We start from the raw sequence: 20,082 nt of genomic DNA on the forward strand, positions 1-20,082 counted from the left end.
ATTATTGTGATAATTATTTCCTTAATCTGAGACTATTACAGTAGTATCTCAACTCATGTCTTTGAATCCTCTGGTCACTGTGCTCCATCCTGACAGGGGAACTAACACTGAGTATCTATTAAGTGCCAAGCACTTCATCCTTGCTGCAATCTTATACAGTAATATTGGCATCATTGTATAAAAGTGTAACAAGCCAAGATTTTAACATAGGTCTGACTCTAAAGCCTGTGCCCTTTCTACATCCAAATTATCAGGTAACCACAAAATACCATTTTTCACACATCATCCTGCTTAACAAAACCTTCAATCACCACCCCCTTCGAAATACAACCCAGATTCATTATCCTACATTCACTATCTTGTTAGCACTTTCCTATAGGTACCCTGTATGTGTTCCTGAGAAACCAAACTACTGCCCCAGCCACATTCTATGCACCCTCAACTTCTTCCTCTCCACTCCCCTTCCCTGATTTAACCTTTCCTTCGAGGTAGGATCTGGAGTCCTACCTCCTTCCTGACACAGACACTCCCTGGCTCTAAGTACTTGCCCGAATCCTTTTTGACACTTGATGTTTTGCTGTCCTGTTTTCCTTCGCACTTAATGTTTTCTCGCCAAGGTGTAAAGCTCTATACTTCAGGGAACGGGCCCTCTTTTTTATTTGATTTTTAGAATCCCGAGTAGCCCTGAGCCCTACTTATAGAACGCGCTCAATAAATATGGCTTGTTTTGTATGAAAGATCCTCCCAACTGGATGAGCGCTCTCCCTCTAGGGGATGAGGGAGTGAGCCTCACCTAAACTTTACCTAACGCCTCCAGGACCGCACCCCGTCAAACGCAGCTCAGGTCTATTAGCTTCTCACCCACCCACTCCCGGGACAGTCCCAGAGACCCCCTTCGCCGGTGCATCCTGCCAGACCCAGGGCTGTTTCTTCACTTCGTTCTCCTCCTAGCCAGCCCTTACCTAGCCTTACCCAGGGCCTCGCCTCAGTCCCCTCCCCCAAGCTGTATCTCAGACGCCCCTCTCCTCCAGGGCTGCCAGCCAGACTTTCTCCCCCAGGGGTAACCTTGGGCTCAAACCCCCAACCCCGGCTGTCCTCCCAGGCCTTTCCGTGGTTGTCTCCAGGATTATTTATTTAGCCTCTCCGCCCTTCCTTCGGGCTGCCCCCAGGCCCCCTCCTCCACTTCTCCGCTTTGGACCCGGGTCCTAGAGCTGCTTCGGTAGCTTCGGCGACCTCCTCCCCCGCGCGGCTGCTCCGTCCCTGCCCCCGGGCTGCCCGGAGCGGCTCCCCCGCAGGTCCGGCTCGGGTGCTGCCCCCGCGCCCCCGGCCGCCCCCCGCCGGGGCGGGGCGCGCGGAGGCGGGGGCGCGCTGGCGGCCGAGGCGGCGGCGGCGGCGAAGGCAGGCGGGCCGGGCGCGTGTCCGCGGCGCCGTGACTCGGCGGCTCCGCAGCGGCTGCAGCGGGAGGACCCGGCCGGAGCCGCCGCCGCCGCCGCCGCCATCGCAGCCGGGCGGCCGGGCCCCGCCGCCGGGATGCCGAGGAGCCGGGGCGCGCCGGGGCCGCCGCCGCCGCCCGGCCAGGCCCCGCGCTGGAGCTGCTGGCGGGCGCCCGGGCGGCTGCTGCTGCTGCTGCCCGCGCTCTGCTGCCTCCCGGGTGCCGCGCGGGCGGCGGCTGGGGCCAGGGACCGGGCGGCGGTGGCGGCGGCGCGTGCGGCCAAGGCGGAGGCGCCCTTCGCTGGGCAGGTGGGGCTGGCGCGCCGGGCCGGGGCGCGGGCTCGGGGCCTTCGGGCAGGGCAGGGGGCGTCGCCGGGCCGGGTCTGGGCCGCGCTGGCCGCCGGGGGTCAGCGCCTGGGGGCCGGGCCCGCGGCCCAGGCGGGAGCTGGGGAGGGCCGCGCCGAGGGCCGCCCGGGCTGGGAGTTGTTCAGCACCGCGGACAGGGGCAGCGGGCGGGGGCGGAGCAGGAGGGTCGGGATTGTTTTGGTGGCGGTGGGGTGTGTGGCCTGCATGACTGTGTGTGAGGGAAACCGTACAACGCCTCGGAGTAAATAGTAAGCGCAGCCAGTCTGTTGTGGGTTGGGAGAAGAAACCGAGGATGTTCAAGCTGGAGAAGGGGGAGGGGGAGGGCGGAAGAAGGACTCTTCGCTGTCTTCATATTTGAAGGGCTGTCAGGTGGAGGCAGGATGGACTTGCTCTGCGTGGCCACACAGGACAGAACTAAGGCAAATAGGGGTGGGGGTGGGGTTGCAAGAAGGCAAATTTCGTCTTAATATGGGAAGAAGTTTTTAACAATTGGAGCTGCTCAGCCAACATAGGAGGCGGTGAGCTGCTCATCACTGGCATGTGCAAGCAGAAGCTCCGAGAGGGATTGGATGGATGCATGCATAATACCTGCATGGATACATGCATAATAATAACAATAATGCCAGCTAGCATTTACTGAATACTCATTATGGGCCAAGACTGGTACTGTTTTATATTAATTAGCTCATTTAGTCCTCATAACTACTCTATGAGATAGTTGCAATTATTATCCCCATTTTACAGCTGAGAATATAGACCCAGAGAGCTTAAGTAATTTGCCCAAGGTCACACAGCTAGTGGGTGATGGAGTTGGCTGACTCTAGTCTCCTTATATTTAACCCTGACATTATTCTGTATCACATGGGAAGAGGGGCAGTTGGACTGTTATTTCTCTGTTCTCTTCCAACCTGGAGGTCTGCAATCCTAAAGACAATGTTGAGACTTGGGAATTTTGCTAAGGAAAATCAGTGATTGTCTGAATTATCCCAAGAGAAAGAGAGTCCGTGTTGAAGCAGGCAGTCTGCTTGTTCAGGACAATCTGCTGAAACAGCAGTAAATTGGGCATGGGACCCAAAGGGATATATTCCCTGAAAGTCTGTGCAAATTTGTGTTTGTGTGTGCAAGTATGTGTTTTTCTAGGAGAGAATCCCTAGATTTCTTCAGATTCTCAAAAAAAGAAAAAAGAAAGAAAGCCCCAGATGACAGCTTCCAAAGATTTTATACTTCCTGGCTGACTTTTGGTGAAAACTTTCCCTAGTTTGTTTGGGTATTAGCTTTATCACACATCAAAGTAATGAGTTCACATAGAAAAAGTAAGGCTCCCTTAGACTCCCTGAATGCACAGGGTGAAGTAGAAAGACACTGACCCAGGATTTAAGAGCCCTGGGCTCTAATCAGGACCTTGGCCCCTGGTGGTTTCTGTGACCTTGAGCCATTTCCCTGCTCTCTCTAGGCTTGATTTTCACTTGATTTTCACACAAAGAGATAGGATTGGTTGATCTCAACTCTGAAACCTTTTTATTCCCATGGCATTTTAAGCATTAAGAGGAGGCAATTCATTTAAATATTTCAGGATTTGGAGAAAAGGTTATGTTTACTTACCAATTTTACAAGCTTTGATTATTCCACCTCTCTTAGCCTTTTCATTTTCAAACTTAAGTTTCCCCATTATGACACACCATCCCCCAGAATAGCCATCTTTATCCTCTAGGTCATTTTAGTTTCCCTTTCTGGATGTTTTGGGGTCTTAATTTTCAACCTGACCATTGTAGGACCCTATGGTTTTGCCTAAAGAAAGAATGATTTTTTTTCCCCTTTGGTTTCCAGGTCTGTCCTGCTTCTGCTCGTCTCTGCACTGCCCTGACCTTAACATATTAGGCCACTGCCTTTAGGAAACATTGTGCAATAGCTCCCTGATCCCTTTCCTGGGTCAAAGCTGATAGCCTGGAACACGACACCATGTATGTGGATTATTTTTATCAGAGTGCATCACCTTACATTTCCCCACCTTGACGTTCAGCTGCCATTTTGCAGCCCACTCACTCTCTTTTCCTCCCTCTCCTCTCCTTCAACATAGCATTTTCCTATCTGAAAGGACTTCATATGATCTGCACTCCTGAAATTTTCACTTGGCTCTACTTCTTCTGGATTATTTATAAAAAATTTAAATCAGACAGGTCCTGGCATGGTCTCTTGGGACCACCTTCACTCTTCCACTTAGAGAAGTGGCCATTTATTTCCATCTGTTGTTTCCTATGTCTGAGTTCTTAAGCCATGATGAAAACACTACCCTTCTTTTCATACCATTCCTTTTAAATTGTCTAATGCATTGTGCAAAACTTTCTGAAAGACAGGCACACTATATTCACTGTTTCTTTCAACAATTTTTGCCTAACTATCCCTTCCTTGAAGACTAGCAGGTCATGTGATTGAAACCTTATAGAAATATTGTTGCTTTTCAGCCAGCAGATAAAGTTGCTTATTCCTCTTTCTGTCTTTAAGGCCCCTGAAGTCTGACTGCACCCTCCTTCCCCATTAGCAGGCTATCCTTCCCACTGCATATCGATATGCATCCCTGCCCCAGCTTAGCTTTTCTCTTCTTTATCCTGAGAAAGCTACCCACGTTTCTCTGGACATAGTCACGTGTTCACTGCTGCACTCCCACCCAACAAACCATAAAAGTTCCAGCTCACGCCCTGCCTTTCCAGGAAACTCTCTCTCACGTCTCTAGGCATCCATTATTTCTTTCTTCTCAGGGGAACACTTTGAGGCAGTTCCAGCCATTGTGTCATTTAATTTTTTAAAAAACTTAAACATTATTTGAGAGAGATGAGTTATGATTCTTTGGCAAGGCCTCCCCCCACCACCAAAAATAAAGACACTTTTTGTTTATGGATCTAACATAGTCCCCAACCCTCAAGGCTCACCACTAAACATTCAGTGAACATTCAGTGATTCTACTCTTTAGTCTTCTATTTATTTATTTGGGGGTACCAGGGATTGAACTCAGGGGCACTTGACCACTGAGCCACATCCCCAGCCCTATTTTGTATTTTATTTAGAGACAGGGTCTCACTGAGTTGCTTAGCACCTTGCCATTGCTGAGGCTGGCTTTGAACTCGCGATACTCCTGCCTCAACCTCCCAAACTGCTGGGATTACAGGCGTGCGCCACTGCACCCGGCCTACTCTTTAGTCTTTATGTCCGGAAATTTCACGGATCTGAAATATGCACTCATGGACATGCAGGTCTCAAGGTCCCTTCTAAAATCCTTCCTAAGATGAGACCCATTGCTTGACCTTCTTTCAGTGGAAATAGAGGTTATTCTTTCAGGCAGTAATTCCACAATTTAACCCTTGAGTTCCTTCATAACTCTTTAGGTAGGATGTCATCTAATGATAGGGACACGCAATAGAGAGGATTCGAGAGATAGCCATTACCCTAGGGATCACCAAGTAAGCACACAGTAGCACTTAATAGATACTTCTTGAATTGCCTTAAATGAGGCACCTAAGGGCACAAACCTTTATAGTAGGTGATTTGGAACCTGAACTTTTCCCTGGTCTCCTGCCTTCTAAATTGAAAGAATTTTTCATTATCTTTGTTGATTTCATAACTTGAATCTTTCATTACAAATACAAAAAAAAAGTGATTCAGTCTGTTTTCTTGTTGTTTCTTTTATATTTTGTTCATTGTGGGGTCCTACCAATTCTCTCAATTGGCTCCTGCCTTTGATTTATTTAAATCACCCCTTTTCTTATTTTTAGCTGGGGAGAATGCCACTCAAATTTTTGTTGTTGCTTATGTGTGTGTTTGGCCTTCCTAGGTTCCAATATGATTCTAACGAGGGTCAGAACAGGCAGAAAGAGTCCCAGCCGCATGAGTAAGACAGTGAGGCGCCAAGGCCCAGGGCATAATGGAGTCTAGCCATTAAGATTGGTTTTGAATGATTGGCTCTGGGCAAATGGAGACCATTCTTTGGTTTGCACCTATAGTCAAGTAGGTAAAGTCCAATGATTAGAGGGTCCAGTAGACCTACTAAGAAGCACTAACATATTTCCGAGCCCCAAAATTCTTTCAGTGTGATCATAGCCCTCATTATATCTGGGGGGGGAAAATCTGTTTGGAAGTTCATTTTACATAAGCTGAACCTAGTCTGCTATGCTTTTAATTTATTTTTTCTTATTATGGTGGGGTTTTCCTGTTCCTTTAATAGCCCCTTGTGTCTGTAAAGTGCTCTGCACTTCCCAAATGCTTGTGTGTGTGTGTGTGTGTGTGTGTGTGTGTGTGTGTGTGTGTTTGCAATAACAACCTGTGAGTTAGGGAGGATGTCCTCATCTTATAGATGAGTAAACAGAAGTGGAGAGATGATGTGCCTTTCCCATCAGCTTGTCCAGGGACCCACATGTGGCTAATAAACAGTAAACTGAACACCAGAAGCTTATTTTCTGTCCTTGGGCTCAGTGCTTTCCCCTTTATACTAAACTGTCCAGTCCTGAATTATTGGCATGGCCTTTTAACCAGCATTTTCTAGTTCTTGAAAGAAGTATAATTGTACCACAGAGACTAATCTTAGGAAATGCCTAACCTTTTAATATGGTATCATTTGAACTCCAAAAAGGAGAGACACTCTGTGTCCATTGTCTTCTCTGTGCCTGACACCTTCAGGATGTGTGATAAGTATTTTTAAATTAATTTTATTGTCTGTATCTCTTACCAACTTCTCTGAATAGTGCTTGGTGCACAAGAGTCAGTAGCTTTTTTGAAGAATAAATTAATGCATGCTAATGATATAAATAAGGTGTAGGGAAACACTAAAAAGGGAGGGGTGAGGTTTCTCCAGCTGAGGTTGAGGCAGTCAATGCTTCAGAAAGGAAGTGGCATCTAAGATGAACTGTTGAGGGAGGAGAAAGATGGAGAATGGTGAGCGAGCAGTCCAAACAGAAGGGAAAGCATGAAGCATGTCTCCACACAAGCTCATGGCATGTTTCGGGAACAGTGGGTAACTGGATGTGCCTGGAGAATTGACTTGCTTGCCATTTCCAGTAAGAGCATGTAGGAGAAGAGGCTGGAAAGAGAGGCTGAGAGCAGATTGTAAAATTGGCTTTTGTCCAAAGGCTGAGGGGAGTCATTAAAGGTTTCTGAGCAGAGAAGCAACCTGCTCAGAAAGTGCTGAGGAAGGGCAGGACTAGACTTGTTCTGAGTGCTTATTCCTGCTCTATGTGTTTTAGGCTTTCTTAACACAACTGAGACCTGAGTACCCATTTTAGGGAATGGTATGTGAATGAAGGTATGAGTTCTGGCTCTGGCTCTCCTCCTCGAGAAGTTTTGTTTGTTTTATAGTACAAGGGTCCAACCCAGGGCCTCATGCATGCTAGGCAAATGTTCTACCACTGAACTATATCCCCAGTTCTTGTTTAAAGGTTTTGGAATCAATCACTTTGTGTCTTTGAACTCCTGGATATATTCATTCAAGTTCTTCACTAGTTTTACCTCCTCATTACAGCATGCTTTTGCTTTCAAAGGCGACTCTGAGCCAGGTGTAGTGGTGCACTTCTGTAATCCCAGCTGCTCATAAGCCTGGGGGAGAAGTATTGCAAATCTGAGGCCAGTCTCAACAACTTGGCAATCCCTGATTCAAAATAAAATAAACTAAAAAGGGAGTTGAGGGTGTAGCATAGTGGTAGAATGCTGTGAGCAGGTGTGAGACCTTGGGTTCAATATTAGCACTACCAAAAACAAAACAAAAAAGGAAGAAAAAAGCTAACTTTGACTTAGGCTTTAGAGATACAAAGGCTAATAGCAAATCATCTGTTTGTGTAAATATACATATTTGTATATCTATGTGTGTTGTGTGTGTGTAGATGGAAAAATAATAATAATATTTTCCCAAAGATTATACATGTTGTTATAACAAAGTAAGGAGAAAAAGCAAGGCATTATTAAACTTTTGTTAGCAACAATTTAAATATTTGATTCTATGCCACACTTAGATACCCCCAAAACAGGAATCATCTTTCACCTCTTTCTCTCCTCCTCTGCCTCAGAGCCATTGCCACACCCCAGCAATTCCACCTGCAGAGTGGATCTTTACTATGTTCACTTGTCTCCACCTCCACTGCCTTCTTTAGACTAAACTTAGGTCCTCTGTCATCTGGACTTCAAAAACTTCCCACCTGATCAGCTCTCTTGCCCTCCTGTAATCCCTCTTATGCAGGATCTAGAGGGACCTTTTAAAAATAAGTCTTACACGGGCGGGGGGGGGGGTCCGTTATATCTAAAGCCAATATCATAAAACTAGTATCTGACAAAGCTGGCTGTTGATTATCTAGTGTTTGTTTTATTATTTTTGTTTTTCTGAATGCTTGAAATCTCCAATAATAACAAAAATTTAAAACATATCAAAAATTCTATGTTACCCCACCCTTATCTTACTTAAAATGGCTTTTAGGACAAAGGCTAAAGTACCGGCTGTAGTAGTAGTCTAGTGATTTTTATTATGGGAAAATTTCAAATGCACATGAAAGTAGAAAGAACAATATTACAGATGCCCTTGAAGCCAGTGCCCACCAGGCTGTTACATATGGCCTACGAGGCGCCCCATGAAAGTCCTTCCTACTCTCTGGCTTCCTTTTATTCCACCCACTCTCCCTGCTGGTCACTAGACTCTAATCACCCTGGCCTTATTTCTCTTTTTCTAATATGCAGGCTCCTTCCCTTTCAGGAATTGAATAAGATGCTCTTTCCTAAAATGCTGATTCTTTGGCTTTCACTTAGCCTCTTCTGTTCATTCACAGGTCTCGACTGAGATGTCATGTCCTCAGGGAGGCCACCTCTGACGTCACATCTTGTATCTTGTCCTTTTCTTTCATTCCACTTATCACAGTGGCAATGAAATGCTTAATATTTTCATATCCATCTGCCCACCAGGCTGTAAGCTCCATGAGGAAGAGTTCAATGGGGACAGCAGGCATAAAAAGCATTATTTATAATGTAATCTGACATGTGCCATAAATGAGGGATGTGAGAATGCCATTGGGAGCACAGAGAAATTCCATTTAACCTGGGACAGAGAGCCCTTCCCCATGAAGTGGCATTTGAAGTACATGTGAGGGTATCTAAGAGTTCATCAGGATTAGGCCAGAATACATGTGAGAAAGGCATTCTAGAGGGAGAGAATGGAATAAAGACACAGAAGTACACATGAAGGATGTGTCCGGGCAACACGATAGATGTTATATACCAAATATGGGAAACTTGGGGTAGGCAAAAAAGTGAGGGCTGTGCTCATGAACTTGGCCTTTGCAACTACCAGTGAGGAATTAGAAGATCAGCTTCATACTCAGTCCACCTAAGCTAAAATAATGAAACTTCTGTAATTAATTAGAGGCCATCTAGTCAGCTATCTTATTACGGTTAAGAAACTGAGGCCAAATTGGGTACAGGGGTGCATGCCTGTAATCACAGTTGCTCAGAAGACTGAAACAGGAGAATCCCAAGTTTGAGACCATCCTGGACAACTAATGAAGACCCCATCTCAAAATAAAAAATAAAAAGGCTGGGGATGTAGCTCAGTGGTAGAGCACCCTTGAGTTCAATCCCTATATTGGAGCTGGGGGAAAAGGATGGGGGGAGGGGCTGAGGCCTGACTGCTGGGCTTTGTCTGTCTTCTTCCCCTTTCTTAATTCATCACTAAGTTAAGCCCAAGAGACGGAAGGGTATTGGAAAAGGCAAGGAAGACCATTAGAAGGAAGATTTCTCAGAGTGAATGAGAGCATAGCCACACTTCTGGCCTTGGGCAGAGGCCTCCCCAGAATTGGAAAACTCGGACATCCCATTGCTGACCCAAAACCCCAAATGTGCCACCTTCCCGGTCCTGGTGATTGTCTGGCTTGTGGTGGCCTCCTGGTATTGGGCCAAGGACATCGTGCGGAGCGCCAGGGAATTCCCGCTAGTGCACTTACCACCCACTCAAGAGCCGATGGCAGCCAACAGGCAATGCTGCGCCATTAAGGTGTTTGTCAAGAAGCTAAGCTGGGCATTGTGGGCGATCCTGAGGGCCCTTTTTAGACTGGCTGGAAGTGAAGAAGAAGAAAAAAAAAAAAAGAAAGAAAGAAACAGCATTTGGAAGCAAACCAGAGCTAGTGTGGGGGGTATAGCATGACAGAAAGAACCCTCTCTGGGAGGCAGGGACACTGGGCTCCATTTCTGGCTCCCCTGCCAACTTGTTCTGCAATTTTGAACAAGACATTTCCCCTTCCTGAGCTTTATTTTACTCTTCTGCAAAATAAGCATGTTAAATTACATGATTTCTAAGTATTATTGACCAGTGCATTTCCTAGATCCCTGAATGGTTATGCCTTCAGGATGCAATTTTTGAAAGAGCCATAACTCAGGTTGAGCTCAGCAGCAAGATTGGGACCTTGGTTGTCAGGGTAGGGGAAAAACCAGGATTTTAGTGGGACAGCAGTCAGAAGGACCCAGAAACAGTGCCAATTTCTAAGGAGTCCCAGAGAGACCAGTGATTTGGTCTGGAAGCAATGACCAAAGGTGGTAGTCTATTGTGAGGACTGTAGGAACAAGAACATTTCTGTTCAATGCTTTATGTGCCTGTATTAGTTTCCTATTGTTGCTATACAAATTACCCCAAATTTAGTGTCTTAAAACCACAAAACTGGGCCAGCTGCAGTGGCACACACTTCCAAGCATGAGGGAGGCCGAGGCAGGAGGATTGCTAATTCAAACTCAGCCTCAGCAACTTTATCAAAGCCCTAAACAACTTAGTTGGACCCTGTCTCAACATAAAAATTAAAAAGGGCTGGTGATGGAGCTCAGTGGTAAAGTGCCTTGGACTCAATCCCCAGTACAAACAAAACAACAACAACGACAACAAAACCCCAAGCTGGGAGGGCAGCTCAAAGTAGGGCACTTGCCTAGCATGCACAAGGCCCTGGCTCCATCCCCAGCACTGCAGACAACAACAAAAGAAACACAAATAAAGGTCATAAATCCAAAATGGGTGTTATAGGACTAAAATCAAGGTGTTGGCAAAGCCGTTGCTTCTGGAGGCTCTGGGGAGAATCCTTTCTTTTCTGGTTTCCAGAAGCTAACCACATTCCTTGGATTGGAACCCTTTTCCATCAGTGGCATTACTCCAACCTCTGCTCCTATTATCACATCTCCTTCTCTTACTCTGACCCTCTGCCTCCCTCTTATAAAGACTTGTGATTCCATTAGACCCACCTGGATAATCTGGGATAATCCCCCATCTAAAGGTCTTAACTTAATCACATCTGTAAAGTTTCTTTTGCCATGTAAAGTGACATATTCACAGGTTTGTGGGATTAGAATGTGAACATCTTTGAAGGGCCATTATTTTACCTACCACAGTGCATCCTCTCACTGAATCCTGACAACACTGCTTTCATCATCCTGCTTAACAGATGAGGAATGCGTTGCTGAGAGAAGTTAGGTCATTTGCCCAAGGGAATGCCACTGGAAAAGTTAGGCAATTTTGATATGTGGTAGTATCTTGGTCTCAAGTGAACTGACTCTTCATATAGGATCCCCTCCAGCTCCCAGATGCATAGGGAATTCTGTCTCACACTCTGGAGAACTGGGCAGGGAATTTGAGACCCTGAGAAATAGATTAGTGTCACAGCAATCTCAGTTTTAATGTCACAGCAATCTCAGTTTTGGACTTGAGCACTGGATATACTGAGGCCAAAACCCAATTGTAAGGACTAAGCTAATAAAGCAATGGATGGGAAAGAATGGTCTTGCCAGTACACAGCAACACAGTAGACTCTTAATGTTGGAGTTGAAGCTGCTAATGGGCCATTTGCCAAAGTGAGGATTGGCCATGGAGATGGACAGGTGAGGGACCTAGAGATGACAGCAGAGATGAGGCACAGAGGACAGGGCCTGGACATGGAGCCAAGGTTAACAGAAGACTTTCTAAATGAATATTGTACTTCCTGCCTTAGGAAATTATGGGTGATAATGAACATAATGCATCCATTTCTTCGTGGCTCTGCCAGGGCCTGTACTAGATGTTGGGGTTACAGTGATAAGGAGGACAGGAATGATTCCTGTCCTCATGCATTTACAGTCAAGAGGAGGCAAGTAATTCCCACGTGATTACAACATAGTGTTGTAAGGATTGTCATAAGAAGAAGGATGGGGGGCAGACAAGGGATGGAGGAGGAATTCCTGGTGTAGATTTAAGGGGTCAAGGCAGGCTTCCTCAGAGAGAGGGAGAGTGATCTAGCCAGAAGGGTCTGGAAGGGTCTGGAAGAACTAGAATACACAGGACATTCAGCGGAGAATTGTAAAAGAGGCTGCAGAGAGTCAGGGACCAAATATCTAAGGCTCTTGACAAAATAGATGAAAAACTTTTGATGCCCTTGAATTCCCTTGGAGGATATTTACAGTTACTGTTCCCTCTTCCTGGAAAACTCTTTTCCTAGTAACTGCATAAACCACTCCCTCACCTCCTCTCTTGCTTAAATGTCAAAGAGACCTTCCTTGACCATCTTCTATAAAATAGCTGTCCCATCACTATCTCTTTATTCTTCATAGAACTTATTATCATAAGGTTCTTCCACTAAATGCAACTAGAAAGTAATTTTTGGGGGGAGTAGGCAGGTCCTAGGGATGGAACTCAGGGGCACTCGATCCCTGAGCCACATCTCCAGCCCTATTTTGTAAGTTATTTAGAAACAGAGTGGGTTTCTAAATAATTTCTCACTATTTTATTTTATTATTATTTTATTTTATATTATTTCTAAATAATTCCTAATTTCTCACTGAGTTGCTTCGTGCCTTGTCGTTGCTGAGGCTGGCTTTGAACTCACGATCCTCTTGCCTCAGACTCCTGAGCTACTGAAATTACAGGCATGCACCACCACGCCCAGCTTAATTGAACATTTTGTTCACTGTTGTAGCCCTAGCACACAGTAACTGGCATATAGTAGGTCCTCAAGAAATACTTATTAAATGAATCAATGTACAGAAATAAGCCAATTTGATGTTTAGGAGGTGGAATCAACAGTTCTTTGATAAAACAATGAATATGGGCAGTGAAGGAAAGGGAGGAGTCATGGGTCTTATGAGGCTTCTGGTTTGGATAACTGGGTAGGCAATGGTGCCATACTCTGATGTAGAAACCAAAGCATAAGGGTATTTGGATCACTGTGATCTAAGATAAGATTTAGGACTTTAAGAGTAAAGAAGTCCCAGCAGTCTGACAGTGGGGAATGCCTCAATCCTTCCACTGATGAATTTCATGGCTCTGGGTAATCATTGAATCTGTCTAAACCTCAGTTTCCTCATCTGCAAATTGGGGACCATCATTTCTACCTCATGGGGTTGTTGCATTCTTGTGTGCCTAGAGCAATGCCAAGTACACAGTGGTCACTCTGATAATCATAGCTATCATTATTGTTAATATAATTAGAACATCTCTGACTTCTAAAAAGTTGTTTCTTGCAATGACTCAAGATCTGTGTCCTGCAGTTTCTCATTCTGGTCTGAGTTTTGCTCTCTGTACCAGCAGAACAGATAGAGCTCCTTCATGTTCGTATTCTTTTTCATGCAGTCCTCCCTCTTCCAGCCTAAATATCCCCCATCTGCCTTTGCGGGACAGGGTTCCTGGTTTCCTTGCTCTCCTGGCTGTCCTCTCTTAGTCAAGTTCCAGTTGTCACTGTCCTCTACAGGTAAACCTCTGGAACAGGACTTGAAACCCCTGTGTGTGCTGAGGCCAGTTCCTTATCGCTGTTTCTCACATTATCACCTTAGACTATGATCTTGGTTGCCCAGACTCTTTTCTCGGAGCCTTCTATACTTCTTCCTTCCAGCCCGTGCTTCCAAATTCGACACCCTATTGCCTGCTCCTTCGTGGACTTCACCTCTGGTCTTTCTGCTAATCCCATCAACTACAAACATCTGATCCCAATCACTCTCCCCGCTCTGTCTCCAGGCTCTGTGGTCACCCAGGTGTTGCTCTAATGCTCCTGGAGACCACCTGCATTAAGTAATCCAACTGCCCCCCACCCGCCTCGCCTGGGCATCTCTGTTTTCCAAGTGCACTCCTTGGCACTGCCAGGGATCTGCTTCTTGCCACCCCCACTGCCACTTCTAATCTCACCACTGCCTCTGCTGTCTGCCACTCTCTTCCCTCTTCTGTCTACGTTTCTTTCTTTCTTTCTTCCTTTTTATTTATTTTTTCCCTTCTCTTTGTTATTGTCTGCTCTCCCCTTTCCTGCCACTACTTCCGAATATCTTAGCTTTGACTTCTCAGGGACCAAAATCCCGCTTTCTGGTTAGCCGGCCAATCAGAGTTTAGCCTTCCATCTCCACGCCCTCTTCAGCCCAGCTATTTTGGTCCCTGCTTGCAGTCTGAGATTCTTCTCACTTTCCTCTGGGTTTACACCTCTTTCAGCACTTAGAGGGTGACAGACATCTTAGAGTTGGTTAACTGAGCTGTCAAGGTTAGACTTGTGCAGCCGGGGATTGATTAATGGATCCAGGTGTAAAAAGACAAATGGTAGGTCATTCTGTTTGAAACTGAATAAGACTCTCTTCCTTTAGTAGATTTTTATCTTTTTTCAAATGGGACAATGGAGCCTATTGCATCATCAAGCAAAGAAGTCAAACCACAATAGGTTGAAACTCAGCAAATGATTTTTCAACCTCTAATAGACATGAGGAATTATGCGTGGTGCTTTCATGTGTGTTACTCATTAAGCCTTCCCAAGATGAAATCCTTCCTTGATACCCAACAGTGCCTCCCAGCCCAACTGTTCATTCATTCATTTATTCATTCATGAACTCAGCGATTATTTATTGTGCCAGCCACTGCACTAAATGTTGTAGCAAATACTATATCTATATCTATATATCTATCTATATCTATATATCTATATCTATATCTATCTATATCTATATATATATATATATATATATATATATATGACACATTCTGTGTTCTCCTGTAACTTAATCTAGCAGGGGAAAATAGACATCAATGAATAGGTATGAGACATGTAATCGTTGTGTTAACAGTGGTGTACACAAAGCAAGGCAGAATGAGGGAAGGTTACCCACTACCTCTGTAAGGGAGAATTAAGGAGAGTTTAATACAGGAGTTGACACAAGCTAGGACTTGAAGGATAAGGAGGAATTTGCTAACATGGATAAAGAGAATTGGCTTTAAGCATATGGAAATGGTAGGAGACCTTCAATGATACATAAAATTATAAGAGGTTATGAGGGGCAAGGGGGAGGGGAAAAAAAGGGAGAGAATTGAACAACAGCAGAGGAGGTAGAGAGGGAAGATGGGAGAGGAGGGGAGGGGAGGGGGGATAGTAGGGGATAGGAAAGGTAGCAGAATACAACAGTCACTAATATGCCATTATGTAAAAATGTGAATATGTAACAGATGTGATTCTGCAATCTGTATTTGGGGTAAAAATGGGAGTTCAAAACCCAATTTGAGTCAAATGTATGAAAGATGATATATCATGAGCTATGTAATGTTTTGAACAATCAATTTAAAAAAAGAATAAATAAATTTAAAAAAAAAAAGAGAATTGGCTTTGGTGGTGCACCCCTGTAATCCCATCAATTTGGGAGGCTGAGGCAGGAGGATTGCAAGGTTGAGGCCAGCCTCAGCAATTTAGCAAGATCCTTTCTCAAAATAATAAACAAATAAATAAAAAGGACTGGGGATGTAGCTCAGTGGTAAAACACCCCTGGGTTAAATCGCCAGTACCAAAAAGAGACAGCAGGAAGAGTCTGAGAGTGTGAAAGGGCAAGGAATGTTTGGGAACTGGTATGAATGGGGTGTAGAACACTTGCTTCAACCTCGGGGGCTTCTGTCCAGAGAAGTCAGAGAATTGCTAGGACACAGAGCAAGTGAGTGGCAGAAACAGGTAAGCAGAGGAAACTAGAATTGTTTTGGTCCCCGATCATATTTCTTGGCTTCCTACCCTCTAATAAACACACACACACACACACACACACACACACACTTTTTCTCCCCACACCTCACCAGCTTGGTCAGTGCCCTGTTCCTTGGCTTCCATACTGTCATTTGACCAGCCCTTCCCTCTCCCATTTCCCCTCGTAAGAGGTCTGCCCCAAACTCTAAAGATTTTTCCCGGAAACCTTGGGAGGGCAACAAAATCCAAAGAAGGCACTGGTACTGCCCCCATGACCACTGTGTCTGTGTCTGAGTCATTCCAGCTTTTGGTCCTGGCTCAGATGTTTGCCTTAATTTTCAAGGAAAAGTCATAACTTGGTAATCTGAAGGATGAAAAGAGTAATCATTACTTTCAAGCACCACCATGCTCAACATTTAAGCTATAAATGTGGAGCTATAAATCTGACTGAAAGTTTCCTGGCAGAAAAGCCAAAAGGAAAATCCATTGGTTTACCCGGTATTCCCTTTCTTACACCTTAAAGCTTCCAGAATCTCCTCAGGGAAGACATTTTCCTTGAGCTAAAGCTTAGTCCTAAGAAAGTCTAGTGACAGGGTGAAGAGTATGTAATCCAAGTTAGCTGTCATTTCAGCCACCAAGTACCAGACCCTCTGCAAGGCTGCAGGTCTTTGTGAGAGATAGTGATGTCTGTCAGATCAGGCGGGGGCGGGCAGCGACCAAAGGAGGCAGATTTTAAAGGGCCGCTGATCGAGGCTTTATTGAGATGTCACTCCCCGGCGGAACTCGGTCAGACCCACAGAGGGGACAGGGGAAGGGTCTGAGGAGAAACCGCGTGGAAGCTCGACCAGACTGGACTTTTATGGGGCTTACAGCAGGAAGGGAAAGGCTTAGGACAGGAAAAGGTGTTTTTAGGGTCCCTTGTCCCTTTGGAGTTGGTCAGGGGAGTTGGCTGAACTCCAGGATTGGCCAGGGGGGTCCTCCTGATTGACAGGCGGTAGTCAGGAGATCTGGCTGATTGACAGGCGTTTCTGCTGGCATCTGATTGATGCTCTTTTCCCCACGGGGGGAGCTGCTTTGTTCTAAGTCGCCACCAAGTCGCCACCAAGTCGCCACCACGTCGCCACCAAGTCGCCACCACTGACCTAACAATGTCCATAAGTTGCCCAATAGAAAATAGTCTTGATCATGATGGATGTACTAACCTCCATTTGACCCACAAGGACTCTTGGTCCAGGTCCAGAGCAGGATGACTAGATTTCAAAAGACAGAGAAGGAGTCCAAACCATGTTTTCCATTCAAATTTACAAAATATACCAGAAACACCATCTGAAGGGATAACAGATACATGGCGGGTGGTTATTAGGCAGCAAGTACATTCACTCATTTTATCTTAACAACAACTCTGGGAAGGAGGAGTTTTCCAAATAAGGATATTGGAGCTCAGTTTGCCCAGGGCCACAGCCAGGAAGTGGGGAAGTCAGGATTCCATCTCAGGTCTGTGTGTCTTTCTAACTGTACTACCCTGTTTTTTTGTTCTGAAAATTCTTAAAGTTTACATAGAAAAGGGAATATGATGTGACATTCTGAGTGGGAGGGGCAGAGAGAATCTGGTGCAAGGATTTAATGCTTTGATGACATGACTTAATCTAGGGATGGAAGCTGGAGAATGCAGGTGAATGAACGGATAACTTGTCAGTTTCCCTGCTACTTTCAATTTTTAAAAAAATTTTTGTTTTAGTTGTAGTTGGACACAATATCTTTATTTTATTTTTATGTGGTGCTGAGGATCGAACCCAGCGCCCCGCCTGTACTAGGTGAGTGCTCTACCGCTGAGCCACAACCCCAGCCGCATACTTCCATTTTTTTTTTTTTTATATTTCTCTTAAGCTTTTTGGCTGGTCCTGGGTCATACTCAAGTCACAAACAATTCTCTGTAATATGTACACAGTGCACAGCAGGACTTTCTGTAATGTGTCTACTTTGTGAACAGGTAATTGTATGTCATCTCTTGCTACTTCCTCCTTTACAACCTCTTCTCTCATTGCCACCACCACCACCCCCAAAGTCCTAGCCAATTTAAATACTGCTCAGAATTTAAATGCCACACTCTCCCCGACCTCCAGGGAGTTGCACATGCTGTAAAAACTTAGCTCAAATCTCACCTCCATCTGCATGACTTCCCTGAGCTCTCCTTACCCCTCTGCCCCTACAATAAGACACTCCTGTCTTTTCTTCCATAGAACACACCTGCTTTGTAGCACTATATGTATGGGTTTATTTGTCAGTCCATGAGTCTCCCTTTTTCATCATTGTATCCGAGGAACCTTGTACAGTGCCTATCATGTGATAAATGCTCAATAATATTTGTTGAATGGACATACTAAACAGCTACTGTGTGCCAAGCACTGTCCTGGGCACTGGATATACTGAGATGAATAAGACATAGACCCTTTCTTTGAGGAGCTTAGTCACAGTCTGGTGGAGACTGATATGTAATGATTGGAGCCTAGCATTATAAGATCCATAAAATCTGTAATAGAGAATTTGGGTAGCACAGAGGAGAGGAAAAATAACTTAGCCCGGGAAGTCTTCCAGAGGTAATAATTTATGAGCTGAACATTAAAATCTGACCAAATTAAGAATATTAGGCAGAGAGAAAAACATGTACAAAGACATGAAAAAAGAATCAATGTTTGGTGAAATTCAAGAAGTATTGCAATTCTGTGTCATCACTCAGAATGAAAAACATGTTCCAGTTCCAAATTCGAGAGAAGTCAGGTTGTCACTCTGACTTTATTATTCTGACAATTTTGTTTCTAATCAGTCAGATGAATTTTATCACAAGGCAGTGAAGATATTATAGTCACCTTTGGTGAAATAAAGAATAACTTATTTCTGGTTTCCGGTATGCCTTCTTCCAAAAATAATTTGATTTGACTTATAATAAAAGACATATCCACAATAAGCTGGTTCATATAGAAACAAGAAACAAAAATTATAGATAGAAAGGGAATGATACCATTTCCCAGGGGGATTTTCCCTTTATTCACTCAGTATTGAGATGTTCCTCTGAAGATGAGCAGAGAATAAGGTTTTCTGGCTGAAAGTCTGGCTTTAAAAACGCTCCTGAAAATGCTTATGGATTCTGTAAACATATGGATATTTTCCTTATTTTCTAATGGATACCACAAATATGTCCTAATGCTCCCATTTCTTCATGTTTTTGCTCCTTGATCTTTTTGATGGGAATAACCATCTTTACTCTGGTATCTTTCAGAATCATTGCTTGCTTGAGCTTCTTCACCCTAACTTTTTTTAGATTCTCTTGCCTTCTTAAAGTTTTTCTCCTTTAAAAAAAATATGACTCTATGCATAAAACTTAGAAAACAGAAAAAAAAACAAAAAGAACAAAAGTCAGAAGTTTCTTGATATTCTACCATTGAAAAACTTTTTAAAAAATTTTTATGGTATTGCAGTTCAAACCCATGGCCTCACACATGCTATGCAAGTGCTGTACTGCTGAGCTACACTCCCAGTTCCCCGTGATACTCTAACCAAAGATATTCACAGCTAATTTAATTTTTTAGTGCATTATATCTATACATAATAATGGGGTTCATTTTGACATTCATAAATGCATATGACATAGCTTCATCCATTTCAATCCCTACAACTTCCTCTTTCCCTCCTCTGTGCCTGCCATTTGAATTTTTTTCTTTCTTTCTCTCTCTCTCTTTTTTTTTTTTTTTCAAAGGGGGTTGGGAGTGTAGCTCAGTGATAGGAGTGCACTTAGCGTGTGTAAGGCCCTTGGTTCAATTCCTGGAACTGCAAAAATAAAAATAAGAAATGTCATTGACATAATTTCAGACTTTCAGAAAAGTTTTCAAGAATGGGGGGAAAATTCCTAAATTTCCTTCACCTGGATTCCCCAGCTGTTAACATTTTACTATATTTGTTTTATCTAGCTATCTCTCTAATGTATTTATGTATTTATTTTTGAACACATTTAAGAACAAGTTGCAGACATCATGCACCCTTATGTAAGCCTAAATACTTCAGTGTATAGTTTCTAAAAACAAGAAATTCTCTTACATAATAGTTTTTTTCTATGCATCTATTATTTATTTATACTTAAACCAAAGAAGGCTTTGTTTTATTTATTTATATTTATTTATAATGACTTGCTTTAGAGGGGAGGTGGTTTAGCAATAAAAAATTATATAATTTCTTGCCAATAGATACTCTACCAATGTAATTCTTCATCAGACTCTGACTTGAGACAGGAAGGATTTCTGTTGCAAAAATTTCCCCAGACTACTCTACTTCAGAAAATGAACTGTTC

At 44.1% G+C, this 20,082-nt stretch overlaps 1 protein-coding gene across 1 annotated transcript in view; it reads left to right on the forward strand.

Annotated features, from left to right (window-relative positions):
• Positions 1–1,530: 1,530 nt before the first annotated feature.
• Mmp24 (matrix metallopeptidase 24) overlaps positions 1,531–20,082 on the forward strand; it is a 38,951-nt gene continuing 20,399 nt past the window's right edge. The window contains exon 1 of the mRNA XM_026383240.2: positions 1,531–1,740. Within this exon, the coding sequence (XP_026239025.1) occupies positions 1,531–1,740 (210 nt within the window). The remainder of the gene's footprint in view (positions 1,741–20,082) is intronic.

The sequence above is a fragment of the Urocitellus parryii genome, chromosome 6 (genome assembly GCF_045843805.1).
Source record: "Urocitellus parryii isolate mUroPar1 chromosome 6, mUroPar1.hap1, whole genome shotgun sequence".
NCBI lineage: Eukaryota > Metazoa > Chordata > Mammalia > Rodentia > Sciuridae > Urocitellus > Urocitellus parryii.